General features: G+C 40.7%; 1 protein-coding gene across 2 annotated transcripts in view; it reads right to left on the bottom strand.

The window, feature by feature from the left end:
• IPMK (inositol polyphosphate multikinase) overlaps nucleotides 1-17279 on the bottom strand; it is a 54362-nt gene extending 37083 nt beyond the window's left edge. The window contains exon 1 of one of the 2 annotated variants that reach the window (XM_061402650.1): nucleotides 16755-17279. In XM_061402650.1, the coding sequence (XP_061258634.1) occupies nucleotides 16755-16944 (190 nt within the window). In that variant the 5' untranslated portion in view covers nucleotides 16945-17279. The remainder of the gene's footprint in view (nucleotides 1-16754) is intronic. The other variant, XM_061402651.1, reaches the window with a different exon arrangement.
• Between the last annotated feature and the right edge of the window lie 567 nt (nucleotides 17280-17846).

The raw sequence follows: 17846 nt of genomic DNA, 5'->3' as shown, positions 1-17846 counted from the left end.
AAGGACAGAGAAGCCTGGCATGTTGCAGTTCATGGGGTCACAAAGAGTCACGACTTAGCAACTGAACAATGAAGTGAAGGATTGCAGGAACAAAGGAAAAGCAGTCAAGAAACAATGTGCAGTGCTGTGCTTAGTCGCTCACTACTCTTTGCGACCCTATGGACAGTAGCCTGCCAGGATCCTCTGTCCATGGGGATTCTCCAGCCAAGAATACTGGAGTGGGTTGCCATTTCCTCCTCCGGGGGTTCTTCCCAATCCAGGGATCGAACCCAGATCTTCCGCATTGCAGATGGATTCTTTACCTTCTCAACTGCCAGGGAAGCACCAAGAAACAATAGTTCAGTGATAAAGTCCTAGTTCTTCCTCAAGATATATATATAACAATCTGATACAGATCATAGCTGTTCAGGAACTACACCCCTACTCAAGTGAAGGATGAAATGATGAGGTTTCCTTTTCGAACCCTCTGTGATTTCAATCAACTAAAACTTGGACTCTGTCCATCTCTGCCCTAATTCTATACTGAATTTTCTGCTCATGCCCCTTCACAAACATTCCTTAACTTAAAGTTTCCCCAATTTTACCATTTGGGGAGACACTGCTTTGGGAAAGAGCTCCTTACTTGCTGCAGGTAATAAATCCTTCTTCTCCTGATTTTTAACTTGGTTATGTCTTTTGGCTCAACACCCACCAAGAGAAACCTAATTTTTCAGGTAACACAACTATAGGAAAAAACAGTTCCTCCCAGAAACTTTTCCCCTGTGAACAAAATTCTTAAGCTTCTAGGGTAAGGGCAGTAAATCATGTTGCCCCCAAGGCACAAAGATGGGGAGAATAGTAAGAAAAAAAAATCCTTTAATCCTGGAGGCAAAGAAGGACCAGAAAAGCATGATGAGTCCTGACTCCAGAGGTAGTCTATTGCTGGGGGAAGAAAAAGAAACTCACTTGCTAAAGAGTTTGTCTCCCACAAAAAAAAAAAAAAAAGGAGCACGAGACAGGAGGGAAAAGGGCAGGACACACATGCTAGATAAATAAAGGGCTGCAACCCTTAGGATACAGACTGGCTGGAACCAGTTTAAACTAAGGTGGCTCCGAGAACAGTCCAATCATTGACCTTTAGTTCATTATACCTTCATTGTAATAGGTGGTACAGTTGGTAATGAACCTGCCTGTCAATTCAGGAGACATAAGAGACATGAGTTTGTTCAATCCCTGGGTCGGGAAGATCCCCTGGAGAAAGGAATGGCAACCCACTCCAATATTCTTGCCTGGAAAATTCCATGGACAGAGAAGCCTGGTGTGCTACAGGCCATGGGGTCGAAAAAGTCGGACATGACTAAACACATACAAGCACAACCAGTACTAAAAATCACCCCCACTTAAGCTGAGACAGTTAGATCATAAAAGGTCAGAAGGTGGGCAGTGGCCCAAACCCTGGGAAATCCCCACCCTTCCCAGACCTAACAAGGATACTCACCACCCTCATTAGCACATGAAACTACTGAGCCCTTAAAATCCAAGACCCCTATGCCCTGGGGCAGCTCTCACTTTCTGACACGGTCTGTCACCAGTAAGCAACAGTAGTCTACAGATGGAGGAGGGGCACGAACATAGAGAATAAACACTTCTGAAGCATGGGTGCAAAGAAGACCTAAAGCAGAGGGCTGGAAAGGAATACTGAGAAAAATCCTCCAGCAAATCACTCTCAATCTAAACATAAGATTACAATAGAGCAATTTCAAGCCCATGATACACTAAAGGTATATTAGTCTGCTTGTACTTCTGAAATACCAAAGATTGGATGCTTAAACAACACAAATCTATTTTCTCACAGTTATAGAGCTAGAAGGCCCAGATCAAGGTGCCAGGTACCTTGGCAAGAACCATCTTTCAGGCCTGTGGACAGCCACCTTCTCACTGTGTCCTCACATGGTCTATTTTTATAAGGACACTAATCCTACCAGATCAGGCCCCACCTTATGATTTTGTTTAGTTATAATAAGAAAAAGGAATGGCTAAAAGACAAAAGGAAAAGCCCTCAAAAATAGAACAAAAGAAAATCCCAGTACCAATACCTCAGGTGAAACAAACACACCCCCATCCTAGCTAGCCCTAATTTGCATAGGGGAGGTGAGGGGGGAGGAGACAAAACTTATAAAAAGAGAGAGCCAAGACAGGTTGAAACTCTAATACTCTGGCCACCTGATGCAAAGAACTGACTCAATGGAAAAGATCCTGATGCTAGGAGCAGATGGCAGAGAGGATAAGATGCTTGGATGGCATCACCAGCTCAATGGACATGAGTTTGAGCAAGCTCTGGGAGCTGGTGATAGACAGGGAAGCCATAGGGTCGCAAAGAGTCGGACACGACTGAGTGACTGAACTAACTGAAGATGGGTTGAGGCCTTTCCTCATTAATCTTAAAAGCCTTGTCTCCAAATACAATCATATTGGGAGTTAGTGTTTCAATATATTAATTTTGGAGGGCACAACAGTCAATCCACAACAGAAGGTAACTACAACAACATAATTCAAACTTGGCTCTACTCCTGACTAGCCTGGTTCTGCTAGGTTAACAGCCTAGCAGAAGAGGTATATTCATTTCAGACATAAATACTGTTTGCCTCAGTTACTTCAGTCCTACATATGATACACAGATTTTAATTGAAAAATCACAAGTCATATAAAAAACTAAGGGAAAAAACAATGCCAAGAGATAATGCAACATACAGAACAGTTTCAGAGATTACACTAATGTTATAATTATCAAACTTAAAATAACCATAATTAATCTATTAAAAACTGTAACAGGAAAGGTAAGACATGCATGAAAAGATACGGAATTTCAGCACAGATAAATTTTGAGTTAAATGGAATGTAAGAAATAAAAACATGGTAAGAGAGATTAAAAACTGCTTTCTATTGGTTTACCATAGACATAAAACAGAGGAAAAAATTAGTAAATGTGAGGACAAGGAATCCATAGGGACAGAGGAGCCTGGCAGGCCACAGTCCATAGAGTCACAAAGAATCAGACATGACCGAAGCGACTTAGCACACACATGCATGCAACAGAAATTACCCAAACTGAAACACAAAAAGAGAAAAAAAATAACTGCATGTTAAAATTTCTATCTGCGGATGGAATAGTCTAGGTAATTTTTAACGTTTTTTTTGGTAACTTTTCCCAGAAATTTCTATAATAAACATATTTTGCTTTCATAATAGAAAACATACTTGACTCAGGAAAACATATACACTAAATACTTATATACTCTGTATAATCTCAATTATGTAACCAGGTTATTAAAAAGACTTTTTTTTTAATGACCAAAATGACAATGTCTAAAATGTTCTAAAACTAATAAAAACAAACTATAGTCAGGAAGCCCAGAGAATCATAAATACTATGGAAAAAAAAAAAAACCTCCTAATTTAATACAACATTTAAATACGAAAACAAAAATGGTTAAAAGGATGGGGGATTAAAAAAAGATATACTACTCATAAGAAAGTTGATATATTAATATTCTTATATATCAAACTATGCTAATGTCAAATAGACTTCAAGAAAAGAAATATTGAATGTAAAGGACATGCCATAATGATAAGAAAGTCAATTCATTAAGACACAATGGTAGCAAAGTTTCAAAATATATGAAACAAAAACTGAAAAGATAGATTCACAATTACTATCTCAATAATTCATAAAAACAAGTATTCAGAACATTATTAATGATATATAAAACTTTGTAACAACACTATCAAACAACTTGACTATACCGACACTTATAGAATACTACATCCAACAGAATATACATATTTTTTCATGTATAAATGGAACTTTTACCAAAACTGATCATCTGCTGGACTACAGAAAATAAATCACACAGAGAATATTCTCTGACCACAACGGAAGTAATGGTAAGACATCTGGGAAAATACTAAATAGGCAGAATGTAAACACATTTCTAATTAATCCATGGATCAAAATTCACAAGGGAAATTAGGAAATATTTTAACTAGGTGATAATGAAACCAACATATCAAAATTGTGGAATGCAACTAAAAGTACCACATAGTGCTTAGAGAAAAATGCATAGTTTTAAATGCTTATATTACAAAAGAAAGAAGCTTCCAACTTAAGATGCAGGGGGAAAAGATATTAAAGAAAGACAGGAGCAAAAAAAAAAAAAAATCAGTGCAATAAAAATGGACAACAGAAAAGAATCAGTGAAACTAAAAGGTTCTCTGAGATCAATAAAACTGATAAACCTCTAGCTAGACAGATCAAGGAAAACAAATAATCATTATTAGAAATAAATGAAAGATGAGATGTCACTACAAATGCTACAAACATTAAAAGCATAAATGAATTATGAACTTCACACCAATAAATTCAACAACTTAGATAGGGGTTTCCCCAGTGGCTCAGTGGTAAAGAATTCACCTGTCAATGCAGGAGACAAAGGTTCGATCCCTGGTCCAAGAAGATCCGACATGCCACAGAGCAACTAAGCCCATGTGCCACAACTACTGAGCTTGTACTCTAAAGCCCAGGAATCGCAACTACTGGGCCCACCGGCCGCAACCACTAAAGCCCATGCACCTAAAGCCCATCCTTTGCAACAAAAGAAGCCACCACAGTAAGAAACCCACACACCACAACAAAGAGTAGTCCCAGCTCACTGCACTAGAGAAAAGCCTATGCAGCAATGAAGACCCAGCACAGACAAAAATAAATAAAAATTATTAAAAAAACAGATAAAGTATACAAACACCTTTAGACAGAGAATAGAAAATTTAAGTTCTCCTATGTATACCAATACTGTGGCCACCTAATGCAAAGAACTGACTCATTTGAAAAGACCCTGATGCTGGGATAGATTGAAGGTGGGAAGAGAAGTGGACGACAGAGGCTGAGATGGTTGGATGGCATCACCGACTCAATGGACATGAGTTTGAGTAAACTCCTGGAGTTGGTGATGGACAGGGAGGCCTGGTGTGCTGCAGTCCATGGGGTCGCAAAGAGTCGGACACAACTGAGTGACTGAACTGAACTGATGTATACCAAGGGCTTCCCGCATAGCTCAGTCGGTAAAGCATCTGCCTGCAATGCAGGAGGCCTGGGTTCAATTCCTGGGTCAGGAAGTTCCCCTGGAGAGGGAAAAGGCAACCCATTCCAGTATTCTTGCCTGGAGAATCTCATGGACAGAGAGGAGCCTGTTGGACTACGGCTCATGGGATCACAAGAGTCGGACACGACTAAGCATTAACTTTTTATGTATACCAAAAACATTGATTTCATATTTTTAAATATACTAAGACAACTGAAGCCAAAATGTGCTCATTAGTAAATTCTATACAACATTTACAGAAAAAGATACCAGTTTTACCAAGAAAAGCAGGAAACATTTCCCTGCTCACTTTATGAAGCCATCATAATCATTTTTAAAAACCTCAACAAAGACTTAAAACTACAGGCAATTATCTCAAATGAATACAGTCATAGAAATCTATAATAAAAATACTAAGAAACCAAATCCAAACATGCCAACAAATTTGGAAAACTCAGCAGTGGCCACTGGACTGGAAAAGGTCAGTTTTCATTCTAATCCCAAAGAAGGGCAATGCCAAAGAATGTTCAAACTACCCCACAACTGCACACATTTCACATGCTAGCAAGGTTATTATACTCAAAATCCTCCAAGATAGGCTTCAACAGTACATGAACCAAGAACTTCCAGATATACAAGCTGTATTTATAAAAGGCAGAGGAACCAGAGATCAAATTGCCAACATCCGCTGGATCACAGAAAGAGCAAGAGAATTCCAGAAAAAACATCTTCTTCTGCTTCATTGACTATGCTAAAGTCTTTGACTGTGTGGATCACAACAAACTGTAAACAATTCTTAAAGAGATGGGAGTACCAGACCACCTTACCTGCCTCCTGAGAAATCTGTATGAAGGTCAAGAACCAACAGTTAGAACCAACCATGGACAACACACTGGTTTAAAATTGGGAAAGGAGCGTGTCAGGCTGTATATTGTCACCCTGTTTATTTAACTTGTACGCAGAGCACATCATGCAAAATGTGAGACTGGATGAACCGCAAGCTGGAATCAAGATTGCTGGGAGAAATATGAATAACCTCAGATATGTATATAATACCATTTTAATGGCAGAAAATGAACTACAGAGCCTCCTGATGTAGGTGAAAGAGGAATGAAAAAGCTGGCTTGAAACTTAACATTCAAAAAACTAAGATCATGGCATCTGCTCTCATCATTTCATGGCATATAGATGGGAAAACAATGGAAACAGTGACAGACTTTATTTTCTTGGGCTCCAAATCACTGCAGATGGTGACTGCAGCCATGAAATTAAAAGATGCTTGCTCCTTGGAAGAAAAACTATGACAAACCTAGAGAGCATATTAAAAAGCAGAGACATTACTTTGCCAACAAAGGTCCCTATAGTCAAAGATATGGTTTTTCCAGTAGTCACGTACATATGTCAGAGTTGGACCATAAAAGAGGGCTGAGCGCTGAAGAATTGATGCTTTTGAACTGTGGTGTTGGAGAGGACTCTGAGAGTCCCTTGGACTGCAAGGAGATCAAATCAGTCAATCCTAAAGGAAATCAATCCTAAATATTCTTTGGAAGGACTGATGCTGAAGGTGAAACTCTAATACTTTGGCCACCTGATGCTTCCAAAGAGCTGACTCATTGGAAAAGACCCTGATGCTGGCAAAGACAGAAGGCAGGAGGAGAAGGGCATGAACAGAGGACAAGATCCTTGGATGGCATCACCAACTCAACGGACATGAGTTTGAACAAGCTCTAGGAGATGGTGAAGGACAGGGAAGCCTGGCATGCTGCAGTCCAAGAGGTTGCAAAGAGTCAGACATAGCAACTGAACAACAACAATTTATCACAACCATGTGGACCTTAATCCAGGAATGCACAGTTGACTTAAATATTCCAAGATGAGTAAACATATTGATGTTTGGGAAGACAGTTTTCTGAGAAAAAAGGGAGATATTAATATAGAACAGGGAGAAGAAAGAACCCTGTGATATTAGATTTTAATTACAGATATGATATTAACTTTAATTTTTACCAATAAAAAATTATTTCTTAATTCATTCTGCTGAAAGGACCAACAGTAATAACAATCAAGGAGCAATGAGTATACCTGTTGCCCAGATGTCGGTTTTTAAATACCATTTATCCCCAAAGGATGTACCTTTCCCTCTCTTCCTTGCTTTTTGCTTCTCTTCATTCTTCCACTATTCATAAAACCTCCTCTGATAACCACTTCACCTTCTTTTCTTTTTCTTTGGGATGGTTTTGTTCACCACCTTCTACACAATATGACAGACCTCTGTACATAGTCCTTCAGGCACACTGCTATCTAGATCTAGTCCCTTGAATCTATTCATTACCTGTACTGTGAATTTATATGGGATCTGATTTAAATTATACTTGGCTGGCCTAGTGTTTTTCCTGGTTTTCTTTAGTTTAAGCCTGACTTTTGCTATGATAAGCTTATCATCTTAGCCACAGTCGGCTCCAGGTCTTTCTTTTGCTGACTGTATATACAGCTTCTCCATCTTCGGCTACAAAGAATGTAATCAATTTGATTTTGGTATTGACCATTTGGTGATGTTCATGTGTAAAGTTTTCTTTTGTGTTGGTGAAAAAGAGTAGAGAGCTGGCTTAAGACTAAATATGAAAAAAACTAAGATCATGGAATGGCCCCATTACTGCATGGGAAATAGAAGGGGGAAAGGTGGTAGTGACAGATTTCCTCTTTTTGGACTCCAAAATCACTGTTGACAGTGACTACAGGCCATGAAATCAGAGGACAATTGCTTTCTGGCAGGAAAGCGATGACAAACCAAGACAGTGTGTTGAAAAACAGAGACATTACTCTGCTGTGATGCTGAAGCTCCAGTATTTTGGTCACCTGATGTGAACAGATGCCTCACTGAAAAAGTCCCTGATGCTGGAAAAGATCGAGGGCAAAAGCAGAAGAGGGCATCAGAGGATGAGATGGCTGGACAGCATTACTGGTGCAATAAACATAAATCCAACTGGGCAAACTCCAGAAGATGGTGAGGGACAAGGAGGCCTGGCATGCTGCAGTCCATGGGGTTGCAAAGAGTCAGACATGACTGGGCAACTGAACAACAACAACCCCCAAATGAACTAGGTTCTTGAGAAAATAGTGTCTTATTCTAAGGCTGGGACCTGAAAGGTATAAGATGAACGTGGGACATCTTTTCATGCCACAAAATGAGAAAATGCTTTAAAATATGGGAACATTAAAAAGACACAGGAGCCAGCTTGAAGAAGCTACCAATGCCAAAATCTGGGACAACTGAGCATCAAAATTAAGCACCAACAATAAAGGCTAAGATCCATCTGTTGAAGTTTGAAAAACCCAGTAGTCCATCCTACTAATTAGAGAGAGAAGGAAAATCTGTATTCCTTAAAGAAGAATGCCAACTAACAATTGTAACAGGAATAAGAGATTAGAACATCATTTTCCAGCTAACACGGTAATAAGTTGAGTTGGTCAAATATCATTAACGAGTGCTTGTAACATTTGGTGAAAATGCCAATGATATGCAGGATGTTTAACAATCTCAAAATATTCCTCTCAAATTATTTACCTACAATAGGAAAAATTAAACTTAACAGTGGAAAAATCTGGCAGATATCATTTAATCAGCTGATCAAAGTTATATCACCAGTAATGCAATTGACATCCTGTGCTGTATGATATGATGCTTCAAGAAAACAACAAAATTCATTTGATATTCTTAGAAAAAATGCATTCATCTGATTCTAATCATAAGGAAATAATTAGAGAATCTTGAAGAATATTCTAAAAGTCATATGCCTATAGTCTTCAAATATTTCACAGTTAAAAAAGATAAAAAATTTTAAGAACTGCTCCATATGACAGGCAACTAGAGGGTGATAATAACTAAATGCAATGTATATAACCTTAGATGAGGGAAAACTGCTATAAAGAATATTAGGGAAAACTGCTATAAAGAAATATTATAGGAATAGTGGCAAAAGCCAAATGATAAATATTCTGAATTTGATAATTTTACTATGGTTAGGTAAGAAAATGTTCTTATTTTTAGGAGATAGACAACAGGTCATGATGCCTGCAACTTGGTTTTAAATGGTTCCACAAAACCATTATCATACATGATAAAGCAATTGTGGCAGAATATTAATAGGCAAATACAGATGAATGGCAATATGTATTAGTTTGTTGTTCTATATTTGCAACTTTAAGTTTGAAATTTCCCAACACAGAAATTTTTTAAATTCCTTAAAAAGGAAGCATTAAATACAGTAGCATCAATTATTTAGGTAAAATCTAGTGTAAGACTTTTACACTGAATGTAAATGGCCAGAAATAGTCAAGACAATCAAAAGTGAGATGTTTATTCTACCATACATCAAGATTTATTATACAGTAGTTTAAATTAAGACAGTGAGGTATTACTGCTAGGATAAACAAATCAGTAAAACAAGTCCAATATGAAACTGAAAGAACTAAGGTATATATGCACAACTGAGTACTAATAAGTTGTAAAAAGGCAATAAGGAAGCACTCTATGAACTGCTAATACTGATTTCTAGGAAATACTGCTAAGTTTAAAAAACAAAGTACAAAAGAGCATACACAGCATACTACTTTTTGTCAGAAGAAAGGAAAAGAAGAAAATAGAGATCTGCTTAATTCTGCAACAAGAAATTCAGAAAAGATAAATCAGAAACAATGAACCTGGTTACCTACAAGGGATGCTGAGAAATGGGATGAAGTGATACAGAAGAGAGTGACACTTCTGATAAACCTTTTTTGTAAAGTTTTGCTTTTGGAAGCATATTAATTTTATAAGCATTCAAAAACTGATCACTGAAGGAAGCAAAATGAATTTAAACAGAAACAAACATATTTCAAATGAATAATATTACCATGGAGAAGAGGGAAGTAAAAATAACCACATACACAAAAAAATCCTAATCCAAATAGCTTTTGAAAAGTGTCCAACCACATACCCTCAATGAAAGGGAATCTAATCTTGAATTCTTTATTCTAGGTTTGTTTTCTACAGTAGTATGAGTACAGAAATTCTGAAGATCATAGGATTAAAAAAAAATTTAATACTGCTGGGCACCAGGTTCTCACTGAGGTAAATGTATCAGTATGCAATTATGGTTTCTAAAATATTTATACACACTTTTAGTAATGTCCATTGAAAAGACCTGGAAGCAATGACATCTCAGTGGTAACAAGCAAACCTGCACCCAGATCTTGGTTTCTAAAAACCATTTCCCACTAAAAATGAACCAGGGCTCCTTGGAGAAATGGCAGGTTCCAGAGCTGTGTGGACTTCCCTGGCAGTCCACTGGTTAAGACTCCATGCTTCCAATGCAGGCCTTCAATCCCTGGTTTGGCAAACTAAGACCCCACAGGTCATGTGGTGTGCCCACTCAAAAAAAAAAAAAAAATATTGAAAAAAAAAAAAAAGTTTGACAGAAAGGAAGGAAGTGCTCCAAACTGGTCAAATCTGGGACAATTTGAACAGCAAAATAAACAAGTTCTATAATAGATTATGACACTATAAAATAAAAATCCATGAATGCAAATTGATCATAAAAAAGAACACACATACACAGGAATAACAGAGAGCTATTTCTTTTTATTTTCTTACAAAGTCAACTATGCTTCAATAAATAAAATATCAACTATATTCCCTATGTTGTATATTACATCATTGTAACTAATTTTATATCTCACAGTTTGTATCTGTTAATCTCCTTCACCTATTTCACTGCTCCCCAGTGCACATCCCCTCTAATAATCATTAGTTTGCTCTCTATATCTGTGAGTGGAGAGGCTCCCCCAAACACCTGCACTCTCTTGGAGCTATTTCTTAGAATCAGTGCTCAGTCACTCAGTAGAGTCTGACTCTTTGCAACCTCACTGACTATAGAATGCTGACTGTTAAAATAAAGTGGTAAAATGAAAAAAGAAAATCACAATTTTTCAACTATCAGAGTAAAGGCTGCTTCAGGCAGAATCATCATTAGATGTCTAATCTAGGAGTAAAGTATGAGGATCCCAATATTTGCATGAACTTATAAGTATCTCTCCACAGACAGCTTAGTAACACAGGGAGAAAATATTAACTATATACTAGAGAAGCCAAACCACACTTGGACCAGGTGATCAAGTTAACATCACCAATAACAGGCAGATAGACAGTGTGAACCTCTAGATGTGATACCCTAAAAAGGATATCTTATATATCACTTGTATAACATTCCAGCCAGAAAAGTATAACCTGAATCTCATCGTAAGAACCCATCATAAATCCAAATTAAATAATACTTTATTAAATAACTTGGGCTTCCCTGGTGGCTCAGACGGTAAAGCGTCTGCCAGCAATGCGGGGGACCAGGGTTCGATTCCTGGATCAGGAAGATCCCCTGGAGAAGGAAATGGCAATCCACTCCAGCACTCTTGCCTGCAAAATCCCATGGACGGAGGAACCTGATAGGCTACAGTCCATGGGGTCGCAAAGAGTCAGACACGACTGAGCGACTTCACTTTCACTTATTAAGTAACTAGCCTGTACTCTTCAAAGTCTTATCATTTTTAAAAAGGCTGAGAAACTGTTACAAATTATAGAATTCCAAGAGACAAGAGAACTGAATACAAAAAATGATTCTAGACTAGACCCTATCCTGAAAAAACCAAATATAAGACATTATTGGAACAGTGGACAAAATTAGAATATGGACTATAGATGGAAGTACTGTATTATTACCAAAACACAAGTAACTATGCCCAACACACAGTGAGGCCAAACGATATCAAAACAAGCTTGGAACAGAGAAAGGGTTACTGCAGGGCCATGCAAGGAGATCAGTGGTTCATGCCTTAAAACCCCCAAACTTCCCAAGAGCTATCAGCAAAGCACTATTAAAGGAAAGGTGAGCGAGGGGTGTGGTTAGTTGTTGCAGGGTCAGAACCTTTGTCCTTGAGGTCAGGTCATGGTCAGGTAACGATGTTCCCGTAAATCTCCACCAAACAAATTATGTTTTAATGTGTTATTCTCTGTTCTGACAAGAAAGAACCAGATCCCATGGCACAACTTTCACCCTTGGAGATCCAGGTCCTGGTTAAGAGGAGGCAGATCTCAGCTGGTGGCTCCCTCAGGGCCAGGTCCCCAGACCCTGCCCAACTGTCATCAATGAGGGAGCCTAGTGCCCTGGACCCACCTGGCCCTCAGGCTCCTCAGGCCGCCCAAATGGCAGGGGCCAGCGCCCACAGATTGGCCCCATGCAGACCACCACTGCTATTAGTTGGCACAGGCAGGGGTAGAGGAGAGGTTCACTGCGGTCCACAGGCCTGGGCCAGGCCAGTGGGTGGCCCTGGCCAGGGCTCTGGAGCTCTGCAGAACACAGCCCCCAGTCTGTTCCCTGGGCCCCCCAGATCATCCAGCAGCCCAAGGCTGGGTGAGCTGGAGGGCCCCCCCCCAGGCAAAGGCTGGAATCTGCCTCTTACCTCACTCTCCACCTGACACCACCACTCCCCCAACTGTTGGCTGAATCCCCCACTAACGGTAGTTCACCAACAGTTGGTTGCTTGTGGGAGAGGCCCACTGTGGTGTCAACCAATGGCAGAACAGGTCCGCTACGTGTTTGGGGGTGGGGGTGTCTGGTGTGAGGCGATAATGGAGCTCAGACAGTCAGGTGCTAAGGGCTGTGCTCCACAGCTCTATCACTGTATCAAACTGTTAAATTTTCCATATTTGATAAACGTGCTGTGGTTACAGAAATACACACTAAAGTACATTCTTAAGATTTACACACTGAGGCATTACTGTATAAAGAAAGGCGCAACCGACTCTCAAACAGTTAAGAAAAAATGTTGTTGTTGTTCAGTCGCTAAATCATATCTGACTCTTTCGTGACCCCATGGACTGTAGCCCACCAGGCTCCTCTGTCCATGGGATTTCAGAGACAATAATTCTGCCGTATGTTGTCATTTCTTTCTCCAAGGGATCTTCCCAACCCAGGGATCAAATCCACGTCTCCTGCGCTGGCAGGTGGATTCTTTACCACAGAGCCACCAGGGAAGCCCAAGAAAAAAATTAGTATGTATATACAGAGAGATAAATTCAGAAAAATGTTAAATTCCCTATATTATTCTTGTAACTTTTCTGGAAGTTTGAAATTATTTTAAGTCAATTAGTTTCAGAGGGTATCTTAAAAAATAGACCAGTAGTAAGCCAAAATAGTTGTGGGTTTTTCCCCCAGAACAATATCAGTTTAAATCCTTCTTTTCCCTATAGACCATCTCATTTCTATATCCTAAATTGAATTAAGATACAAATACCTGATATCAACTTGTTTAAAACCTCAAGGACATTTAAAGGAAATTAATAGTACATGTTAAATATCAAAACAAAAAAGGATTTTACATTTTGGCAAGCTTTTTGATTTCAAATTGGTAGCAATTACATTTTTGTGAAACATATCTATGGAAAAAGTTGTATAAAACAAGACCCAGGAGTTCCCTGGTGGTAAAGGATTCCAGGCCTTCACTGCGGAAGCCCAGGTTCAATCCCTGGTCGAGGGAACTGAGATCCTACAAGGCCTGCAGCATGGCCAAAAAAAGGTTGTGTAATGTGCAAGGTATACTATGATGTACAAGAATGCTTAATACATTATTTTTAACACACACACACACAAAATAGTGAAAATCTGAAATTTCATCACCAGAGGACTAATTATGACATATCCACATTACACTATCCACTATCCATACAACAGTTTTTTAGATGAAGTATATTATAAGCATGAAAATATGACATACTATATAACACAATACAAAATGAAAGCCAGAAGTTGCAGATATATTTGTACGAAAAATTGGAAGTGTGTTAATGTGTTTACATATGTGACCAGAAACAAAGGCCTGAAAGGATACACCAGAAAGCTACCAGTGTTTGTGATTGCCCTGGGAGAGGGAAAATAGGGGGAAAGGCATTGATATATGTTTGTAATTTTTTTCCTGAAAGATCATGTACAATTTACAACTTGAAAATGCAAATATTTTGTATTCTTAAAAATAATACATAAATATACTTTGATGAAATGATTTCACTGAAGAACAAAAAATATATCTCTTGATATCAGAACTATAACATAACCTTCTTAAGCAATTATAACGATATAACAAGATCTATTTTTCTGTTCAAGTACTTGGTGCTATTAGTTCTATGTTTTTAAATTTTCATTTAATAAAGCCAACAAATCCCTTCTGGAAATAGGTAAGACATTAATCCTAAATTGAAAAACCCTGCTTACTAAATGATAGCAATAATTTTTTTTTAAAAATCCACAATGTCTTTAACAAAGTTTATTCTGAGAATTTCAGTTGATAGCCAAAGTACATCTTGAACTACAAGATATACTTTACAACTCTAAGTGATTTATGATAGTACAGAGACATAATAAACTTGAACTTTGAATTACTGACCATCTTGTTATCCATGCTATGAATAAAGTAGATTATCATCATTCAGGTGTCCTTTCACTAATAACATTTTAAGTTAAATGTAATAATAAATAAAGCTAAGGACTCCAGCTTCAAGAATCTATACTACTTTGATTAGTTCATTTGGATGACAAACTCTTTCAGTCACTGTTTGCAATGCAGCTTTAAGGTACATTAGTTATTAGTCAGAGATAACTCTGAACAGGTTCACTATTACATACTTTGATAAGCAGTGGTTACACTAACGTGTTTGTGGTTTAATTTCAGATATTTTGTTCATTCTCCTTTGTACATAAGTCCATCTTAGGGGCCCTCAGGGAAACAATTATTTTTTTTCATGCCTCTAGAATATTATTAGGAATATCATCCTTATAATTCATTAATATAAACCAATAGGTATGTAGTATAAATCTATTAAAAAGTATTCCATAATTACTCTCAAACTTCCATTAACAGAGGGGACATATAGGAGAATGTCTCTATTCTAAGCACCTTAATAATGTTTCCTTACATCTAAGCTAAGCACTTGAGAACAATTATTTATTTCCTAACCAGGGTGTATCAAAAGAACTGATAATTTTCACTCTCTCAACATTTCCGGAGTTTAACTGAGCCTAAGGCCACGCAGGAGGCTACCGGAATACAAAGATTCCGTCTCCGAGGAAGTAACAATTTAACAATTTTAACGGAAGAAAGGAATACAATTGACTCATCATTAACCCTTAACTTTGAAAAAGAGAAAAGTAGATAAAAGTATTGGAAAATGTTGTTCTCTGACAATTAACATACATACATTGTCCCATCCATTTTCAAAAATCCTTGTTTGAGTGGTTTTCTGCAAGCACAATGTATGTGTGTTCACTCAGTCTTGTTCAACTCTTTAAGACCCCATGGCTTGTAGCCAGCCTGCCAGGCTCCTCTGTCCACGGAATTTCCCAAGCAATACTGGAGTGAGTTGTCATTTCCTCCTCAAGGGGAATCTTCCCCACCCAGGGATGGAACTCATCTCCAGTCTCCTGAAGTGGCAGGCTGATCCTTTACCACTGGGCCACCTGAGAACATGGTGGGAAAAAAGTGCTACGAGGCAGGGCCCTTGGTTTCCATATTCTCCACATAGTACCTGTATGACTTAGGTTTGTCACTGAACCAGTCTCGGCCTATTATCTCACCTTAAAATGTCAGTATTATCTTACTAGCCTAAGCCAGAATCATCTTACCAGCATAAACCAAATCGTCCTCAGTGGTTTCCAGGTCAAAGATCCGCATTACTCACACACACTCATCTGATTTCCCCAAGTAATCATGGCCTAGGAACCAGTGTGAGTAAGCTAGGTGAATTCCAGTTCCTAAACTGAACTTTTACATCACCAAGAGAATAAAAAGGCCCTGGATTGTGCTTTAAACGCTGTGACTCAAAAAATGTATTACACAGGCTAAAGATACAGTCTTAAAAAGATGATCAAGAATGACTGTCTTAACTGTGTACCATCCTAGTACAACAGCAGTGTATTTTCGACCGTGAATCCGAGTTTCAGCATTACTGAAACCACGCCTCCCATAGAAATCCAAGAGCTATCAGAAAAACCTCTCCAAAGGGCGGGGGAGAGAGATAAACCAGGACAAGCTTTCCCAAAACAAAACAGAACTCAAACAAACAAACATTAAAAAACAAAACTGTTTTTCCTTCCCCTCCAGCTATGCAGCTGCAACGAAAAGAGAAGCACTTAGATTAGCATCATCTGCGTTTCATTCCTTTTCTTTTGCAATACTAGCTACCCGCCTATAATAAACAGACCTTGTGCTCAGGGGAGAATTTACTTCCCCATCCAGTAAAACCGAAGTTCCTTATTTTCACTAACAACGAACGCCGTCTCCAATCAATATCCACCCTCCCTGGGGAGACCAGACACTCCCCTCTCGCCACCTCCCACTGCAGGCCCGACACCCCACATCCCAGAAATCGCCCCACTTTTCAAGCCCCTGCTGCACGGGTCGCGAGGCTCTGGGGGGAAGTGAAAGAGACCCAGGGTGCGGCGTGCACATCAGCACAGGCGTCCAGCCCGGTCAGTGAGCCCCCCGGTGCCTCCGCCGGCCGGGGTCTCGCGAAGGCGGAAGGGGAGCGGCGAGCCCCGCGCCACCCCCACTTACCCACTTTGTCCTTCCCGTACATGTGCCCGGCCACCTGATGCGAGAGGGGCACGCAGCCGTTGAGGAAGCGGAGCCTGCCGCCCGCCGGCTTCGGAGCGCCCTCGGGGGCGGTCTCGCTCGCCGGTGGGGTCCGCATTTCTGGGGGGCCGGGCGCCTCAAGCCGAAGAGGGGATGGCGGCTCCGTTGCCATAACGGAGAGCTGAGGCGGCAGCAGCGGCGAGTGAAGGGGAATAATAGGGCGGAGGGAGAGGGCTCCGGAGGACCCGAGGGTCGCTCAGGCTCGGCCGCGAGGAGGCCCGGGGGTTCCTGCGGCTGGTGCCCGCTGTGGCCCGGGGAGGGGGCCCATGACGCCGCGGACGCGCGGGCGCTCCCCTGCCCAACTCTCCGCTCGGGGCGGCTCTAGGCTCCCGCTTCTCTGCCGCCGCGGCTGCCGATCCCGGCGCAGCCCTGGAGACAGATCCAAGCACAAGAGCAGCGGCGGCGGCGGCGCCTCGCGCTCCCCGGGGCCTTGACGGCGACGACAGCCCCACCTCCCGCGCCCCCGCCCCCTCCCGCCGTCCTCCAGTCCCCTTAGCTGCCGCGTGCGCGTCAGCGCCGCCTGCACGGCCGCCTCCGCCGCTAGCTTCCTACTGCGCGACCCGCGGCAGCCGCCGCTACTGAGCATGCCCAGAGGCAGCCCGACGGGACCCCCGAGGCGGGGCGCGCGCTCGGCGCTGCCCCGGCGAGCGGAAGAACCTGGAAGGGGCAAGCACAAGCGGAGCTCTTCTCACCCCCACCCGATGGGCCTTTTGGTGCAGCCCGGGCTGTTCCTTCATTCATTCAGTACGCGCTTCAGCGCGTCCCCGGCTTAAAGATGTCTGGTTCTTGCAGTTGTAAGAGGCAGTCAGTCACTCGTTAAGAGTTGGGAGGCAGAAGCGTTACCCTGGGTGGCTTGGGAGACCACCTTTTACCGCAATCACCTCCCTCCAACTCCCGCTCCGGAAAGATATAATAGGAGTAAAACCAGGCAGCCTTCGAACACCCTTTAAGTAATCCTATCTTCCTCACCAAATTGGTGCCTCTAAACAACTTATAACAAGTTATAAACAACTT

This window comes from Bos javanicus, chromosome 26 (genome assembly GCF_032452875.1).
Source record: "Bos javanicus breed banteng chromosome 26, ARS-OSU_banteng_1.0, whole genome shotgun sequence".
Classification (NCBI taxonomy): Eukaryota; Metazoa; Chordata; class Mammalia; order Artiodactyla; family Bovidae; genus Bos; species Bos javanicus.
Note: the sequence above shows the minus strand (reverse complement) of the source record. Positions and strands in the feature narration are given on the sequence as shown.